At 31.5% G+C, this 19,013-nt stretch overlaps 1 protein-coding gene across 1 annotated transcript; it reads left to right on the forward strand.

Moving 5' to 3' along the window:
- Positions 1-240: 240 nt before the first annotated feature.
- Positions 241-15,314, forward strand: LOC124543340 (UDP-N-acetylglucosamine--peptide N-acetylglucosaminyltransferase 110 kDa subunit-like). The gene is made up of 8 exons (XM_047121539.1): positions 241-730; positions 6,185-6,579; positions 7,828-9,065; positions 9,151-9,442; positions 9,524-9,704; positions 9,785-9,889; positions 14,189-14,368; positions 15,048-15,314. Exons 1-7 carry the CDS (start codon positions 618-620, stop codon positions 14,340-14,342), a joined length of 2,478 nt encoding a protein of 825 aa, XP_046977495.1. The 5' UTR covers positions 241-617; the 3' UTR covers positions 14,343-14,368; positions 15,048-15,314.
- The last annotated feature ends 3,699 nt before the right edge of the window (positions 15,315-19,013 follow it).

The following is a 19,013-nucleotide window of genomic DNA, read 5'->3' on the forward strand; positions in this document are numbered from 1 at the left end:
TTCTACTTAATTTTTAGAGCGAGAAGTGTCAAAAAGTTCCAATCTCCGTACTAGAAGTACAGTCAACCCAGCTAATATTTAAAAGACGTCCGGGTTGAACGTTTTAAAATTCGAGCACGGTCAAACGAAAGCCACTGCGGGGTGATTACAGGGATCGAGAAGTGAAGTTGTTTTCTGGCTCGACTGTACGCGAGCTTCACGCGGGAAAGCCCACCGACCGGCCGCAGTCGCGTACCGCTCGCCGCGTCACTACCTCGCGTCTCTTTCACGAATCGATACTATCGCAACGCGCCGTCAATGCACACTTTATTGCAACACGTAAACATTTTACGACTGTTTAAAACTTTTATTGCTCTCATCATACACTATTTGTAATACACGAAGACGGCTCAAGCGAATTCAATTTTGTTAATAAATTATTTATTTGAATTTAATTTTTTCAAATGTACATGTACATGAGTAAATGTCGCCGCATGTCGTGAATAGATTGCGTGAAATATTCCCGCCGTGCGATAAACGTGCGAAGGTCACGGCTTGCGTAGCCGTTGGCAGCGGCGCGGGCGCGTCCCGACCGTCCCGTCAGTAGCGACGCGGGCCCGTCGGGACATGTCCGCGACATGGATTACCAATGCGTGGTCGTCTACACGGTCATCAACATCGCACCGCCTCGCCTAACTCAAACCGATATACCGAACGGCTGTGTTGATTGGATCAAAAATAAAATCAAACGGCAAGTATTTTTTTTTTTATTTGTGTGCTGGCGAATGCAAAAATAATTATATGTTAAGTGAAATATTTTTAATGCTTGTTATTTAATAAGAAATATAAGTTTCCTTGTTTTATAATTGTCAAATGACAAACCGATGCAAAAATAAAAGATTTTTATTTATAAGATAAATTTTTAAATGCTACTTTAAAGTACCAAGCATAGTTAAGAATATACTAGATAAGTTCTGTCATAGATAAACCCTTAGTTGTAGAACTATGTGCTCAAGCAATCAATCTCAATTAATCATCATCATCATATCAAGCGAAAGAATTCGAAACTTTCCTTTCATTAGAATTAAAATTAAATGGATACCCTTCATACTTTGCTTGCTACAGCTGCCGCTAAGATAGTCTACTATAATTATTTCTGTCTACAGAAATTTAATATTATTTATAACATTCCTTTCAAGAACGAAATTGAAAAATTAGTTATATTTTTAAAAACAAATATTTGAATTTAGAATGATTATAATATTATTTAATGGATGGATCACTTGTGTGGCTTCCTCCGCGTTCAATTAACTGCTATAATTCAATGAATGATAATATAATTAACAGTTACAACTAAAATAAGATTGTATAAGAAAAAAAAAGAATAAATTCAAATGTGACAGCTATGTCAAAACGGTTCCATTTTTAAAAAGCGGTGACAGAAAAGGTCCAATATTGTGGTGTATAATTTAATGTGTCATTATACCTAAGTTTCTGTTTGAGTAAAACTTAAATCAATTTTGCTAAGCGCGACGTATGTTTATTAACATAGAATTTGCATATACGGTACATATTTGATATTAATTAAATTTCATCTAAAATAGTATAGAGTTCGTAAGTCCTTAAATCATTTGCACAGTGAAGTAATATCTGAGACGGCTTCTCAATTAATACTCTTAATTGTTTTATTCATTATCGCATTGGCCGATCTATTGAAAAATAATGAAGTGAAAATTTGCATCAAGCGAGTTTATGTGAAAGAAAACATCGAATATAAAATATTATGTTTAGTTTCAGGAAAACAAACTCATACATTGTATTTTTATCATCAATTAGAGTTTGTTAATAGAAAATTTAGGTTAGTTATAAAAGAGCCTTAGGAAAATGAATGTCGATTTTTTCTTGTTTTTAATACGTATTGAACCACGAAATAATGTCGAGATAAAGCCGTATAAAGTCCGACCTTTGCCCCGACGGCATAATATAAAATGTTTTGATTATCTGTTACAACTTAAAACCTAATCACATCAAAGTGAACGTAGCGAAAATTATATTCTTTACGTAAATTAAAATTTTAATAATTAATTTATTGTTCGAACAACTCGCCGTGCCTCTCATCTACTCTTAACTCGTTCGTTATTAAATTAATGTTTTAAAACAGATTACCCAAAAGTTTTATAAAATATTTAGATAATCGTATTGCTTAACAGTCTTATAAGACCTTTTTTTATTAAGATAAAAAATTGAGAACGTGGTTTGAAAATGGAACGTTAATGTTATTTCTTTCTCCTTAGCTGTGTTTCTTATTAGTATTCAAGAAGTATCATTCATTCAAAGGTCCTTAAATAATGTATGTCCTGAAGAAAAATGTCACTTGAAAAATTTCACTTACGATTTCTGCTAGTTCTGTATTGCAAGCCATTATTATTCGTTAATCACTCCGTATTATAAATACATACTACAAAAATTGCTTTCTCTGTCTCTATAGGTATTCTTAAATGTTTAAAACTAGAAAAACGGATTCTGATACGTTTTTTTTAATAGATAGAGTGATTCGAGAGGAAGGTTTTTATAAGGTATATATTATAAATGGACAATATAATAATGAAACACTGATAATTTTAGAAGTTTCTAATGTGATGTAGTTAATAAACAAATTCTGTAGTACATTTAGTATCCTCGAACTCGAGCGAAGCCGGGGCGGGTTGCTAGTTTTTATATAGGTTGGCAAATTGATAAATAGGCTACCTGATTATAAGTGGACCACTGAAAATTGGCGGTGGAAGAAATAATGTATATTTAACCATATATCAACAATGCGCCACTAACCTTGGGAACTAAGATATCATGTCCCTCGTGCCTTTAGTTAGACTGGCTCACTCGCCCTTCAAACTAGAACAGAACAATATTAAATATTGTTGTCTTGCAGTAGAATATATGATGAGTAGGTGGTAACTGAAATGGCCTCAAACAATAACTTATCACGTTGTTAATAACAACCTGTTATATATAACAGAAATGATAATCTTACCTAACCTATACACACGAAACCTCGAGCCGAGATGGCGCAGTAGTTAGAACGCGTGCATCTTAACCGATGGTTTCGGGTTTAAACCCAGGTAAGCACCTCTATATATAGGTGGTTAATTTGTGTTTATAATTTATCCCGTGCTCCCGTGTTTAAAACATCGTGAGGAAACCTGCATGTGTCTAATTTCATTGAAAGTCGGTCACATGTGCATTCCACCAACCCGCATTGGAACAGCGTGGGGGAATATGTTCTTAATAGGAAAGGAGGTCATTAGCCCAGCAGTGGGAAATTTAAAGGCTGTTAAAAGTAACAACAAAAAGTAAAGACTTTTTCACACACGAAACGACATTATAATCTTGTTTATTACATAATTACTAATTAATTGAAAAATATATCATCATCATCCTCCTGCCCTTATCCTAATTATTTGGGGTCGGCACACCATGTAGTCTCCTTCCATACTTCATACTTAATTGAAAATCAAACCGATGTACTGTCTTTCTTTTCTTATAATTCTTATTCCGCAATTAATGCTATGTTTTATTACGAAGCAACGTCTCCGTCGAATCTATGAAATCTAGTCCACAAGGCTTTTACATAAGGCTATTATTGACTCGAAATGGAATTCAGAAGCTTCATAATACACAATATATATACTATACACTAAACTGATTGATACAAACCAGCAAAAAAGCTTATCTAGTGTCTTGCTTTAAAGTATTAAATTGTGAGCTATACTATAGTGTATGTATAGCTCACAATTTAATACTTTATATAAAAAACATCTCAACATAAACTTCCGACCTCCTTTTTACCCTATTAGGCGTGGGTAAACTTTCGTAAAATTCGTAAAATTCTTAGAAGATGTCTACACCCTATAAGGAACCATCCTGCCAAATTTGAAGTATGTATATATAGTAGGTCTTATAGTTACTAAGGTTTCGTGAGTAATCAGTGAGTAGTACTTCGCTTTTATATATTTAAGGTACTTGTAATAAATTGTCCGAATTTTGTCTCAGCTTCGATTTTATCTAGAACATTTTTCGTAAAACACATTGAATTCTACAATAACAAGGCTTACAATTAGGATCATTAGTATTAAGATAACGATCTCGCGCTGTATTTTCAACGAGACAAATAAAGTCATCCACTGCTTCGCTTTGAAAAAAGTAAATTATACATTTACAGGATCATTAGAGTTATTAAAATTGGTACTGCAGGCTTTTCGGAATATTTGTCACTAAGAATTAACAAAAAAGTTACATATGTATCTTTACCACAGCTGGGCCAATGTTTTAAATAAGAAGCGTTGCATCCTATTCAAAAAAGATGGACAAAGGGGGCAAAATATTACAGCTCATTTGACATTTGATTCATATCGCTCAACTCCAAAATATTTTAATTTCATTCTATCACATTGATTAGTTTTGGTTATAAGTCCATTTGGTTATGAGCAAATAATTTTGCGGCACCATACTGTAATACTTAGTAATATTGTGTTCTTCTTCGAAGGACGAGTGATACCTTGTTATTAAAGACGCAAGGGACATAGTAGCATCAGCTCTCAATGTTTGCGGAGCTAGGAAAGGAATGATTAAATGGTCTTCCGCCAATATTTATAGACGGTAATGACCACTCACCGTCAGTGCTTATTTACTAGACCGGCGAGAGTGTTACCGGAAGCAATATATTTTATTGCCAGACTATTGTCATTATAAAGAATACTATATTTTTACAATCTTGGTTGAGGTTAGTCTCCAAACAATGTCTACTTCCACTGAATAATTTTTAAGAAAACAAAAAAATATTTCATTACAATAAAGTAGCGGGCATCATTCAGTACGTTTTAATTAATTTTATATTTAATCAAACTGAGAGTATTTGTTTTTAATAATACCTCTTCGTCGTATTCTACGAAATTTTCAAGAAATTAATACGACGACGACAAAGGTATCACGAATTCTATTCTGTTTTGAATATTATTTACAATCTTAGAGGTTGTTTTACTGTTCACGGAACAAGTTTCAAAGTTGAACACAGTTATCATTTTATCGTAAAGGTGCTCAGTGCAAACTGAAATAAGTCGTATATTTAGTGTAGTGCGAGGGCATCTGCGATGGTACCACCTCCTGTCACCCTATTATCAGATGTTCTACCACCAAAACGGCATTACTTAGTTATGTTACGGATTGTAGAGTAAGCCAGTCTTAGTTCCCAAGATTAGTGACGATGTAAACAAATGATTATCATTGTTTCCAACGTCAATTGGTTTGGGTACCATAAACTTAGCCAAATTTTGGCGTCCGCATTAACACCATAAATATGTGTGTTTTTTATAATACTTTATAGAATCATATAAGATCTGTTAATTCCCTGTATTTTGCATATACAATATTCATATTCATATCTGTCGTGTTTCCATTATAACAAAATAATGAATAATGCAACTTATAAAGAATTGAAATAAATCTACTCGTGCAATATTTTTCACAAGCACTGTTCAAATATTAAACGAATTCTGTTCAATTAACGTAGAGATTATTTCATTTTGTACGACTACATTTAATTTATTAATTCAAGAGGCTTACGGGCGGTTGTGATTTTCGATTTTGTATTGACAAGACCGAAAAAAACCCATTCAAAGCCAAACGAAAACGAACGTGACTTGGTAATTTCATTTAGCGTTTAGAGGAATATATATTGAAGGTACTTTCTTGCATAAAATTAGCAGAAGCGTTAAGCATAGTTCCGTCTCGTAGCAATTTCCGTGCTCTGTCATCTTGGTGTTTATCTTCACGTTCGTGAAGTATATAATAAAACTTTCAATAAGCATCTTGTTTTATTATAAGATGTCTATTACTTCGCAATTAATTATAAAAAAAAAATGTTTTTAAATAGTATTTGTAAAATCATTTATATTTAAAATGACCCTATCTTCTCTCGAATCTGATGAAATTTGGTAGGAAGCAAACTTGAACTCGAAGAAAGGACATAGACTACTTTTTTGCCTAACACTAACATCTAACCTCTAAAATGCGAGCAAATCCGCGGGCTGCTACTAGTTTCAATATAAAACTTACTCAGTTACTTCAAACAGTGTTTATGCAATATTAACATATAACAAAGACGTTCAATCATCGAGGTATAAGTATTAAAGATTGTTTATTATTTCAGAGCGGTTGCAGTATATCTTCAATCATTGAAGCTAACGCCCAACAACGGAATTATACATGGAAACTTGGCCTGTCTATATTACAAGCAAGGCTTAATAGATCTCGCCATCGATACGTACAGAGAAGCCATAGAGCTGCAACCAAATTTCCCAGATGCGTATTGCAATCTCGCTAATGCGCTCAAAGAGAAAGGTCTCGTTCACGAAGCAGAAGAATGTTACAATAAAGCCTTATATCTTTGTCCTACACACGTCGATACGCTCAACAATCTTGGTAATGTTAAACGTGAACAGGGAAAGATTAAAGAAGCAACAAAATTGTACCTGAGAGCGTTGGAAGTATTTCCTAATTTTGCAGCGACTCATAGCAATTTGGCATCCCTTTTACAGCAACAAGGTATTTAATATATGTCGCTTTGTATTGTTCTTCTGTAAATCGTATTCGCATCGTGTAACGTGGAGAAACTTTTGTTATATTAATTAAAATATCATGACTTTGCATCGTGTTGAACATAAAGCACGGGTAACAATCAAATTCAAAATTTGTCAAACACGTGTTACGTTATGGTACGTATAGTACGACACAACTTAGAAGTAGCATCGGCTTAATTCGTAAAACCGATCACATCCGAATTAAATACGCTATGCCAAATTATCAATATCTATTTCTTATATGAATATGATCTTTACCCAAATTTAATAACTTGTAATATCATATGACCTGATACATTCGTCAATTTGAAACGTCGATTAACATGCACTTGTTTTCTCGGCTTGAACTGTCACGAGAATCTATAGCGATGAAGGGAGCTATTTCTTTTGTTTGTATAAATTGGCAGTAATCGGTTTTATTGAATTTGCCGATGCTACATCTAAGTTGTGTCGTACTATAGGTTTGTTCTGACACTTTCGGTATACAAACTATATGTTTGACAAGTTTGAGAGAGTTGTGGATTGATGGTTTACCTGTCAAGTACCTTTAAATGTGTTGTATAGAATCCGTCAAACAATCTCTTATAGAGCACAGTATATTCCCCACATTATGACTCTCTTTGATTAAGGTCATTTTAACTAATTTCACTTAAATATGCACGTTATTGGTTGATGCCTTCGAATGATGCAATAGGCGGAAAATCAACATTTATTCGGATTAAACTATTGTTCGAAAACCACGTGCTATTAGACAAACGTATTTGCGACGGAAATTTTATTATTAAAAAACATCGAGTTAATCAATAATCCGGCTCATGATAATTCGACATACGGATTACAAATTTAATAATTTATATACCATATAATATTTAAACTGTATTTGAAATGAGCAATGCAAATTGAGTTACACTAAAACTAATTTTATCTAGTATTACCATATGTTTGGAGAACTTTCTACGTTTAATGAATGATTAATACTTAAATTAATACAATTCTGTCGAAATTGTATCAGCTTTTGTTAATGTGAATTTTGCGTAAAACATTTCCCGAAACTAGATACATATTAAACCGATTGATAGAAGATAAATACATTAGTTATAATTAAATTATCAAATTAAAGTATTAAATCAATGTAATGCCTCGAGCGACTCACAAGTAATACTGACTGTTTTTTTAATTTAATTTATATTATAACGCTCTTATAACATTGCAGGTAAATTTCGGGAAGCACTGTTTCATTATAGACAGGCGATAAATATTCAACCGAAATTTGCTGATGCCTATAGTAACATGGGAAATACTTTACGGGAAATACAAGACAGCAAGGGAGCGTTAATGTGTTTTAAAAAAGCAATAGAAATAAATCCTCAATTTGCAGATGCCCATTGTAATTTGGCCAGTATTTACAAGGACATGGGTAATATCACTGAAGCGATTGCATCGTACAAAGTCGCATTGAAAATAAAACCGAATTTCCCTGATGCTTATTGTAACTTAGCTCACTGTTTACAAATTATATGTAGTTGGGACAACTATGAAGATCGAATGCGAATAATCGTTGCGATCGTCGAAGATCAATTGTATAATAGTGATAAATTAACCTCAATACACCCACATCATTCCATCTTATATCCATTATCGAACAGAGCAAGGAAAGAAATAGCTGCAAGACATGCAAATTTGTATTTAGAAAAAGTGAATATGCTCACTCCGATTACATTCAAACATAAAAAAACATACGAAGGACGATTGCGAATCGGTTACGTTAGTAGTGACTTTGGTAATCATCCTACATCCCATTTAATGCAGTCGATACCAGGATTACATAATCGTTCAAATGTAGAAATTTTTTGCTATGCTCTGAATCGAGACGATGGAACAACATTCCGTAGTAAAATAGTTGAAGAATCAGAACATTTTGTCGATTTATCTTTTATAACTTGTAATGTTGAAGCTGCTAGAAGAATAAATAGTGATAATATAAATATATTAATAAATATGAATGGTTATACGAAAGGTGCTAGAAACGACATATTTGCTTTAAAACCGGCACCGATTCAAGTAATGTGGCTTGGTTATCCGGGAACAAGTGGTGCGGAATATATAGATTATTTCATCACGGATGAAGTATCGAGTCCGATATCAACAAGTGTGGATTTCAGTGAAAAGTTTGCCTTTATGCCACACACGTACTTTGTTGGTGATCATCAGCAAATTTTTTCCCATTTAAAAACTCGATATAATGTTAAAATAGAAGGTGAAGAGTGTGACGGTGATAATATAGCAGTTTTAAATGCAGCTGAAGAAATTAATGTTAATCAATATATCAATGTTAAATGTTATGAAGAAACATTAACGTTTGATAATTTGGAACCAATAAATGTAATTGTAAGAGAAGTAGACATTCCTAGGTGGGTACTTGAATCGACAATAAGCTCGAAGCAGGAACAGGTAATTAATCAGTTATTTAAGGGCATTTTTGACTTATTGATATATGTATATTTCTGTAATCTTATTAATGAAACTTAACTTACAGATGTATATTAACAAAATACCAATAGATAATGGTGTTTCTATAAACTTTTTGGATAAGAAAATTGCATCGGGGGAAAAAAGATACGACAATATTATATTTACGTCGAGAAGACAATATGGACTTCCGGACGATGCTGTTGTATTCTGTAATTTTAATCAATTATATAAAACGGATCCTAACATTGTTAAAAGTTGGGTTAACATATTAAAAAAAGTACCAAACAGTGTTCTTTGGCTATTAAGTTTTCCGGTAGCAGGGGAACCAAATATGTTGAAATACGTTCAAGGATTAGGTACATATTGTATTAAATTAGACATTACAATATGATAGTCCAACAGATTGTTTTTTAATTCATTATTAATGCTCATTGCAGGTATATCGCCTGAACGTATTATTTTTTCTAAAATAGCTTGCAAAGAGGAACATGTACGTCGAGGACAATTGGCTGATATATGCTTAGATACATCACTCTGCAATGGTCACACGACAACAATGGACGTTTTGTGGGCTGGTACGCCCGTAATTACGCTACCTGGAGAAACATTAGCTTCAAGGTATCATTAGCCTCACTATTCTATGAATAAGATTTACTGTTTTTTGTAATTATATAAAATCTTGTGTATTATTTTTTTAGAGTCGCAGCATCGCAGCTCAAAGCATTGGATTGTTCGGAACTTATTGCAAAAAGTATGAAACACTACGAACAGATAGCTGTGAAATTAGGGACGAATAATGAATAGTAAGGCGATTTTTTATCGATTTTTAATATATTTATTTTTATTCAGAACTATTAAACTAAGGCGAATTTTGTTAGCTGTAATATAAATTGATTTTTCGTATAGAAACTCAATATTGCAAGTAACATTACGATCCCGAGTCTGAAAAATGATTTTAATTTGTAAATTGAAAATAAATATTAGCCATTTAAATATTCAAAACAACAGAGATCGCTTTCTGAATTCATTGATGCATTTTACACTCAAATTAATTGAATTGTAACAACTGTTCAATTAAGTCACTTGGACATTTTATCCAATGTTATTTGTTCAACAGAAGCGTTGTTTTATTGTTTTCAACTTCCGCTTGACATGTTTACATTTAATGAGACGTACGCATTTAACTTCAAACAGTACTTAAATAAGATCTGTCATTACACGTAATTTTATTACAAGGTAATGTTAATTATAATATACTAGCTGTCGAACGCGACTTCGCTTTTCAAAGGTCTAAAATATAAAAAAGCGGCCTATGTTTTTTCTTAGATTTTTACGCTTGCTTCATGCTAAATTTCAAAAAAATCAATTCAGTGGCTTGACTGTCTAAGCGAAACAGACAGACAGAGTTACTTTCGCATTTATAATAGATGTATGGATAATTCTGTACACTTCTTTTAATGTATGTAATTTTAAAAATAGTGGAGGAGTGGAGGATTTAAGTAGTTTACTTGGTGGTAGGGCTTTGTGCAAGCCCGTCTGGGTAGATACCATCCACTCATCAGTTATTCTACCCCCAAATAGCAGTACTCAGTATTGCTGTGTAACGGTTTGAAGGGTGAGTGAGCCAGTGTAACTACAGGCACAAGGGACATAACATCTTAGTTCCCAAGGTTGGTGGCACAGTGACGATGTAAGGAATAGTTAATATTTCTTACAGCGTCATTGTCTATGGGTGATGGTGACCACTTACCATCAGGTGGCCCATATGCTCGCCCGCCAACCTATAACATAAAAAAGGCTTAATTTTACAAAAAAAAAACAAACATTTGTTTTTATTGCCATCATAAGTGTCGCTGTATTTTTATTAAAGCTTATAAAGAAGCCGTCCTAATTACTATTTATAGTATCATTTGGCTTCAAATTGAAACTGGCAAATTGTACTGAACCTCATCCGACGATATTAAATCGAAACAGAGCTTCGTGTAACTATTAAAGTATTCATTCGACTTAAAGGTTAAATACTACGCTGATAACATATCAATATTTGATTTTGTAGCAATTTTAAAGGTTATGTACAAGAATTACTAATAATTCAGAGCTTCTAAACAGATATTTGATTGGACGATAAATTGTTTTAAGACCTATTCTATTCTTTGGTGATAGGGAGAGTATTGTGTGCAAAATGTTATAAAATCTAAATTGGATTTTTAGTGTGACTGAAAGTATCTGAAAACTTTATATCGACTCAAGGTGTATACACATACAACAACAACAACAGCCCGTAAATTTCCCACTGCTGGGCTAAGGCCTCCTCTCCTTTTGAGGAGAAAGTCTGGAGCATATTCCACCACGCTGCTCCTATGCGGGTTGGTGGAATACACATGTGGGAAATTTTCGATGAAACTAGACACATGCAGGTTTCCACACGATGTTTTCCTTCACCGCCAAGCACGTGGTGAATAAGAAACACAAATTAAGCACATTAACATTTAGTTTTGCTTGCCTGGGTTTGAACCCGCAAGGTTAAGATGCACGCGTTCAAACCACTGGATACTCTCGGTTCTGTCACATCTATTGTTTAAACTGAAATTATTTTAGTAAATTTTGAAATTTCAGAATTTGCTTTTAAGAAATGCTGATCCAGTAATGAGTAATTAGATTAGAACATCCATACAGCTATTGTGCGAAATTTCAATATTGAATACTAAGCTTACATAGATTTGGAGCTCATCTGTGAATAATGATGAGCCTTATTCGCGTACAACAATAAAATGACCCAAATAACATCTTCGATCATTATCATTTAAGTCTTAAGATTTCCAAACAGATTTCTGTATCGAGAAATACTTGTCATAAACAAACAAATATCCTACGTTCGAGAACTTTATTGTGTTTAGACTGTGGTTTGACAAACAAAAGGATGAGAATGTTCCCCAACCTCCAATTCATAGTCGGACAGAGATTTATTATGTACCAAATAAACTTTATTTCTTGTGACTTAATTTGTCCTTGTGCGTCTAACGTACTTTGAAATGACGTTATTATTGTGGGATTCAACCAGATAAAAACAATTCTTTTTAATATAGAATTATTATAATCTTTTTATTGGTTCATCAAAGGGATTAATCCTTTAGATTTCTAGTGACCACTCCAGGTTAATCTATTTGAATCATTGAATAAAAAGCGATTACGTACAAGTACTTCACTTCTAGCTAGTCGCCTTAAAATAAGAATATAAGTCACATTTATGTCATTATGAACAAGAAATAAATTAAACAATCAATCAAAACAACATCTTAACAAATACAATACCTAACTAAACAAATAAATCTAAATTAGTATTAAAAATATAATTTTCGCCGCATAATAACAACAGTCATATTTCTTTTCAACCGACTTCAATAAGGATGAGATTATAAATTCGTCTGTATTTTTACATTTGTTACCTCATAACTTTTAACTGTAACTTTTAAATATAACAATAACTATAACTACATTATATAATCGTAAATCGACTTTTAAGTAGTCTAATATTTTTCATTTCATTTTACATAGGAGGACTCTAAAAATATGTTGAATTTGCAATTATTTTTATTTAGTACATATTTATTTGTTTTAAAATAGTGTTATGTTTGAAGTAGGTTTTTCTTTTTGTTAAATTTTTATTTATATTTGTCACGTTTCGTTTCTGTTTTTCTACAGTAGACTAAGCACGAGAATAAAAACGGAAATAACAAGACATGCTTTCGGAAGGTGTATATTTGGCGTGACTTAGAAGGTCTATTTAGATCAGGGTCTCTTTCTGTTCTTACGTTAATTTTATCCTCGAAAAGATGAACCTGATTTATGTTTGATGAATCATAATCAGTGCCATGACTTTTGTTCAACAGACCTTCTTTCCATGTCTAACTCGTTGTGTTTTCATAAAATTTTGATCAGCATTCAGCGTCGCTTATGTTTCGTAAAGTCCACTAATCGTCATCATCGTCATCATGTCTGTCTGTATGCTTAGATCTTTAAAATTACGCAACGGATTTTGATGCAGTTTATTTTATAGATAGAGTGGACCGAGAGGCTAGTTTTTGTATATGCATGGACAATATAGTTAAGAGACACAGTTCAGTCTAGATGTTTCTAATGTGATGTCGTAAATAAAAAAATTGCGTATAATGCTTATTATCAGTTTTGCACCCGAGTAAAGCCGGAACTGGTTGCTAGTTTTCGTGGTTGTCGAGTTCTATTATCTATTACTTAATACGAAAACGTAAGTTTAATAAAAATAATCAACTAAATTTAATAAAATATACAATAAAAATGGAGAATTTCTCTTGGGGACCAATAGACGAAACCAAATAAAACTCATTAATTAAATTTCATTGGAGTTTGGCGCGCATTATTGCATTAGTCCGTTTTGCGCCAGCTCCGTTTATCTAAATTCAAATAATTTTCGAACAATTGTTTAATAATTTACCTTATAATTAATACTTCCTTATGTTATGTATATTTATATTTTCGTGTAGTTTAAATCAATCTGATCTATTTCGTTTTCTATCATAACCAACTCACATATTTTAAAATAATATATACTTATTACTTACTATAAAATACTTAAAACGTTAAATCAGCTACACATTATCTAACTGATTGGATATATTAGAACATTAGAAAGCAAAAATTTTATATTTAAGTATAAAAAATAAACGATATTTCCTTGTACCGTTCAGCGCCATCTATTGTAATTTCCAGTAACTCCGCCATTTATATTAAACGCGATATTATTACAAATGTTAAAGTAACTCTGTCTGAATATTTCTTGCTCTATCGTGGACAAACCAATGACCCAAATTTTATGATATTCAGGCAAAGCAAGCTTGAACAGCAAGGAATGACATATTTTGTGTGCCATAATATGGTGATGAAACATTAAAATGTAGACAAAACCGTAGATGACAACTAGTAGAATATATAAATTTGTACTTATTTTTAGTAAGAATGTTTTTCTATCTAAAAAAGTTCTTTCCTAAGCATACACTTTTAAAAATATCGACACATGACATGTTTCTGAGACTTTTGAAATTAATACAATGTGTTTAATCTTCCAGCCGTAAATACATTCGAGCTAAAGTCTCGAAGGCACGTTTGAGTAGCACATTATTTGACTGCAATCACTACACGAACGCTTTGGAGAATCTATATGCTAAAATGTGGGATCGTTACCAAGCTGGGATGCCTCCGGATCATATAAAAGCATATTAATCGTTTTGATGATATATCGTTTTAAGGTAAGCTATGTTATAAAAATATACACTGGTATCAAGGTTCTTGAGTCGTGTATATTCTACTATATAACTTTACTACTTTTTTATTAATATATTTACCGCACATGGATAAGCCAATTGGACTCTGATGGTAGGTGAACAATGGCACTGTAAGAAATATTTACCATTCCTTACATTGTCATGCGCCACCAACTTATGAACTAAGACGTTTTGTCTCTAATGCCTGTCATTTCACTGGCTAACTCACTTTTCTCTTCGTCTAACACTCTACTGAGTACGACTGTCTGGCGGTTAAATATCTGACAAGTCTCTTAACCCTATCAGTAAAATTATATACTCTTAACACTAGCAAAACAAATATTATATATATCGCTATAGAATTATACAAGTATACAAAGATACACAGCCTTTACATATTTAAATGTTCCATAGTCTTCTCTTAAGTAGATATGAGCTTATTGATAAATTGTGGGCATGAGTTAAAAAAATGCATTTTAGTATGAGTTCATTATTGGACAAGGAGATTAACCTGATGATAGACACCATGAAAATTGGCACCGACAACATTTTACCATTCCTTACATCAAAACCCCTCAAACATCGGAACTATGTTATGTGTGTTCCTGTCTTTTAGTTCCACTAGTTATTGTTATATACTTTTCATTTCACTTTCTTCTTTCAGATAAACAAACGTCCGTTTTGTATACAGAAGGATTTTAAAAGATATTCTCCGTCCGGTACTATGGTGAAGAGGTGTAAATGATTAATCGACTTTTAAAGACAAAGTTGTAATGTTTGTGTTTGAAAATGTTGTATGTTGTAATGTAATGAAATTAAAAAAAATGTTGAAGTATTTTCGATTCGACTTACTTAATTTTAAAATTCAAAAAAATCTTTTATGTAATTATGAACATTTATAGCATGTAAGTCGTAAGATAACTAATAAATGAATATTTATGAAACAGATTCTTTATTCTCATTAAATTGTACCAAATTTATAATTAGATAAATCACAAGATTTTATAGATGATAAAAAAGTGTGGAGTTAATACCTGATGACTTCCAAGCAGGATATATTCATTTAAATAATTGTATCTAACTAACTTGACTTTGCATTTTTTAAATGTTGAAAAAGAGTAACTATTGATATTCTTGCCGGTTATTCTCGGTAGAATCTACTTTCCGAACCGGTGGTAGCTTCACTTAATTGTAAAATGACGATCCATAAGTGCTTGTAAAAGCCTACTTTAACAAAGTTTATTTTGATTGATTGAAAACACATTTCAATTCAAACATTTATCTGCTATTTAAAAGATGTTCTAAAAACCTCAGGTAAGAAAGTCCCATATAAACTTTTTTTTCATTCATTAGTAAATTTTTTCAATGTTATGTTTTGTTTATGCTGTGCCTTCTATAGCCATTGCTCATCTTTATATTTTATCAACAATTTCTAATTATTCATATTTTTAACTATTTATTCTATTTATTGGATATCGAGCAAAAATAGGCAAAAATTGGAAATTTTTGTTGGGAGCCAATTAAACATTTTTTTTTTATTATTAAAGTAAATATACAACTAAGATTTACGAATAATTCAAGTGGCTACCTGTGGCCATTATTGATATCGAGTAAAAAAATCCATTTGTTTTGAATTTGTTGTTGAAGTGGCAACAGAAATACATAATTTGTGAATATTTCAACTGTCTAGCTACCGCAATTCTCCAGGTACAGCTTGATGACAGATCGACGGACGAACAGATTGCAAGTCATAGTAATAGGGACGCGTTTCTACTCTTTATGTACGGAACCGTAATAAACGGTCGTTTAATTGTCTGTACAGCAAACGGTAGAGATAGATGTCACTGCTTCAGAACTTAAGATTCCTAAAGCGCAGTGGCTCGATTTTTGTAGTATATCACCTGATAAAATTGGAAGTATAGGAAATATGTCATAACGCTTTCTTGTAAGATCAAGTCAATACGCCGTTTTCAATTGTCAAAATAGTTATATATAGTTGATTTATCTATCTTTGCTTAAAAGATAATGATACTTGTTATATCAAAATCTACTTTTATGATTATTCATAGACTTGGTTGGTATATAAATATTTGTGTTCGATAATGAAGTGAGTGAATGAAAATGAGTTGTTTACATTGCTACTATATCATTATAAGAACAATCAATATAAAATCAGACAGTATATAACCAGACAGACAAAGTACCAGACAATTTCAACCTAATATTAAAAGGGTATAAAATGAAAGACGAATTACATTTTTTTACACATTTAAAATTCCTTTATTACTCAAACGGTAAGTTGCTAATTACACAAAAAAAAATCATACAAGAAATATTATGTATATAAATAAAATTGCATAAAATTTCTATTACATAAACATCAGAAAATATTGGATAAAAACATTGAATAGCTTAAATATGCTTAGACAAAGTAAAGAAGTACGTCATAAATATCGTAAAGCGTACAAAATGTTGAAGTGTTCACAATTAAAGCGCTTAATTAGGCTTTTTATTGCTGAAATAATTCAAAGCACTATTAACGCGGTGTTCCATAAGGTGGATAATTAGACGAATCTTATTTTTCATATCAATATCGCCCGTTAAATAACTTTCAACTTGAACGGATGTTTTCAATTTAGAAAAATGCTCTAAATTTTCACATCTAAACGAATTCACATATTTCAGCAATATTTTCTACACGCCCGATTTTTCTTCCAACTCAGTAACCTTAGTGTTTCTTACATCTTACTGTCACCTGTTACTCCTCACTCGACCGCAAACATATTCCCATAATAATGTTTCCTACATTCTATGACTAGTAAAAATTTAATATTGAGTATAATTATAATATATGAGTAAATTCTATCAACCTACAAATATTAAATGCAGTTATATGTGCTATAATCCGTTTATATTGAAATGATTATATAATTATCTAAATAAAATTATATTGACAACGAATTTGTTAAGAGAAACTTTAATTTGTGCCTTTTCAACCGACTTCTAAAATTAGGTCGGTTGTGATTTTGGATATCACTTCTTTTTGCTTTGAAACAGTTTTTTAACCTTTTTGCATGTTTCATTGCTCATTAATTGTTAAGTTTTACTTGAAGCGTACGTAGGGAAATTGTTTGGTGTGTAACTATACTTTAAAATTAAATATAACTAACAAATATTGAAAACAAATGATTTGATAATTATGGAGTAAAGTGAAAAAACTATTAGGAAAATACTGATGGAAATAGCGATGTTTTTGGATCTAAAAAAGAATTAGATATAAATTATACTTTAATTAGTACTTAATAATAAAAGGTTGAGTTAGACGTGATATATTATGAAATAGATAAATTAGTCTTAGATTATATAGGGACAAAGATTAATGATACATTATATACATTTATAAAGTTATGTTCAGGTATATATAATTAATGAGATAATTAGGTTTTGATGATTTAGGTAAATGGATAGAGAAGCTTAGTAGTGTCTGTAATTAATAAATAATTTGATGCTAGTGTACGAATTATGATTGTGAATATTTATAAATGAATGAGTAAATTATTTACATTTGTAATGATTGAATTTATATATTTCGATAATTATTATTTGTATTGAGCATAATACAATCATTATAAATGTACATATTTGTTTTACATGTAAATTAATAGTAAGGATGACATTTCTTTTTGTTGTTTTTTGTGTGTTATATTGTAAATTGGCAATGAGCATTGATTATTCTACTTAACCGATTTTATTTAAACTAAACTATTCAAATAATAGTACTATTAATTTTACAAAATCAGTGCTTTTATTAATTAAATATTTTCTTTAAATGTTTCGTTCTCTAATAATAGAATTATTTTCTATCTCTTTGGTCTAAGTTTTGAATATCATGTTATTTAGTCTTGGCATTATTTCATTCGACTGAAAACGTTGCCTTTGATCTATACTAATATATAATCATATAGCGTTCCGAATTCCGAGATATCTTCCCTTTATAGTTTTTATATAAAGAGAAGACATCTCATTTTTAATTATATTTCATTTGGATTATTTAGTTTCTAACGATACTATACGAGAAAAGAATCTAGTATTTTTTTGTACGATTTTTTTTCTTTTTGTCGATTTTTTTTTTAAATATTTTATCATTCTTATATAATTTCTAATAGATATTGTCGCATATGCGTTACAATATCTATCTACTTTGTTATTTGTGCGTTACTCGGCATATTTATTTCTTATATCATATTCACCTATAAGTAATTACTATTTATAATTAATTTCCGTCACGATATAAATTATTAATTCGAAGCACGTTCGGATAAAGATGATTACTTTATACACAGTTCATTATTCGCACCCTAACATCAACAAATTATTAACACAACATGACATTTAATCTATCAATTCGTGTCCGATTTCTCGGCAAATAATTTAATATCGCAAACATTCCTACAAGTCTGATTATTAATATTATTTCCAGTCCAGGAAAGTATAGTGAAACGGTTTATTATTGTGGCGTATATTACTATTTTCCGTACGTTTTTGACGAGCACACCCTAGCGCACTTATAAATCAAGTGAAATCAACCGAAGACGCGAGGCTCTCCTATATATCTGATCAGGAACCTAAA

This window comes from Vanessa cardui, chromosome Z, assembly GCF_905220365.1.
Source record: "Vanessa cardui chromosome Z, ilVanCard2.1, whole genome shotgun sequence".
NCBI classification, from domain to species: Eukaryota; Metazoa; Arthropoda; class Insecta; order Lepidoptera; family Nymphalidae; genus Vanessa; species Vanessa cardui.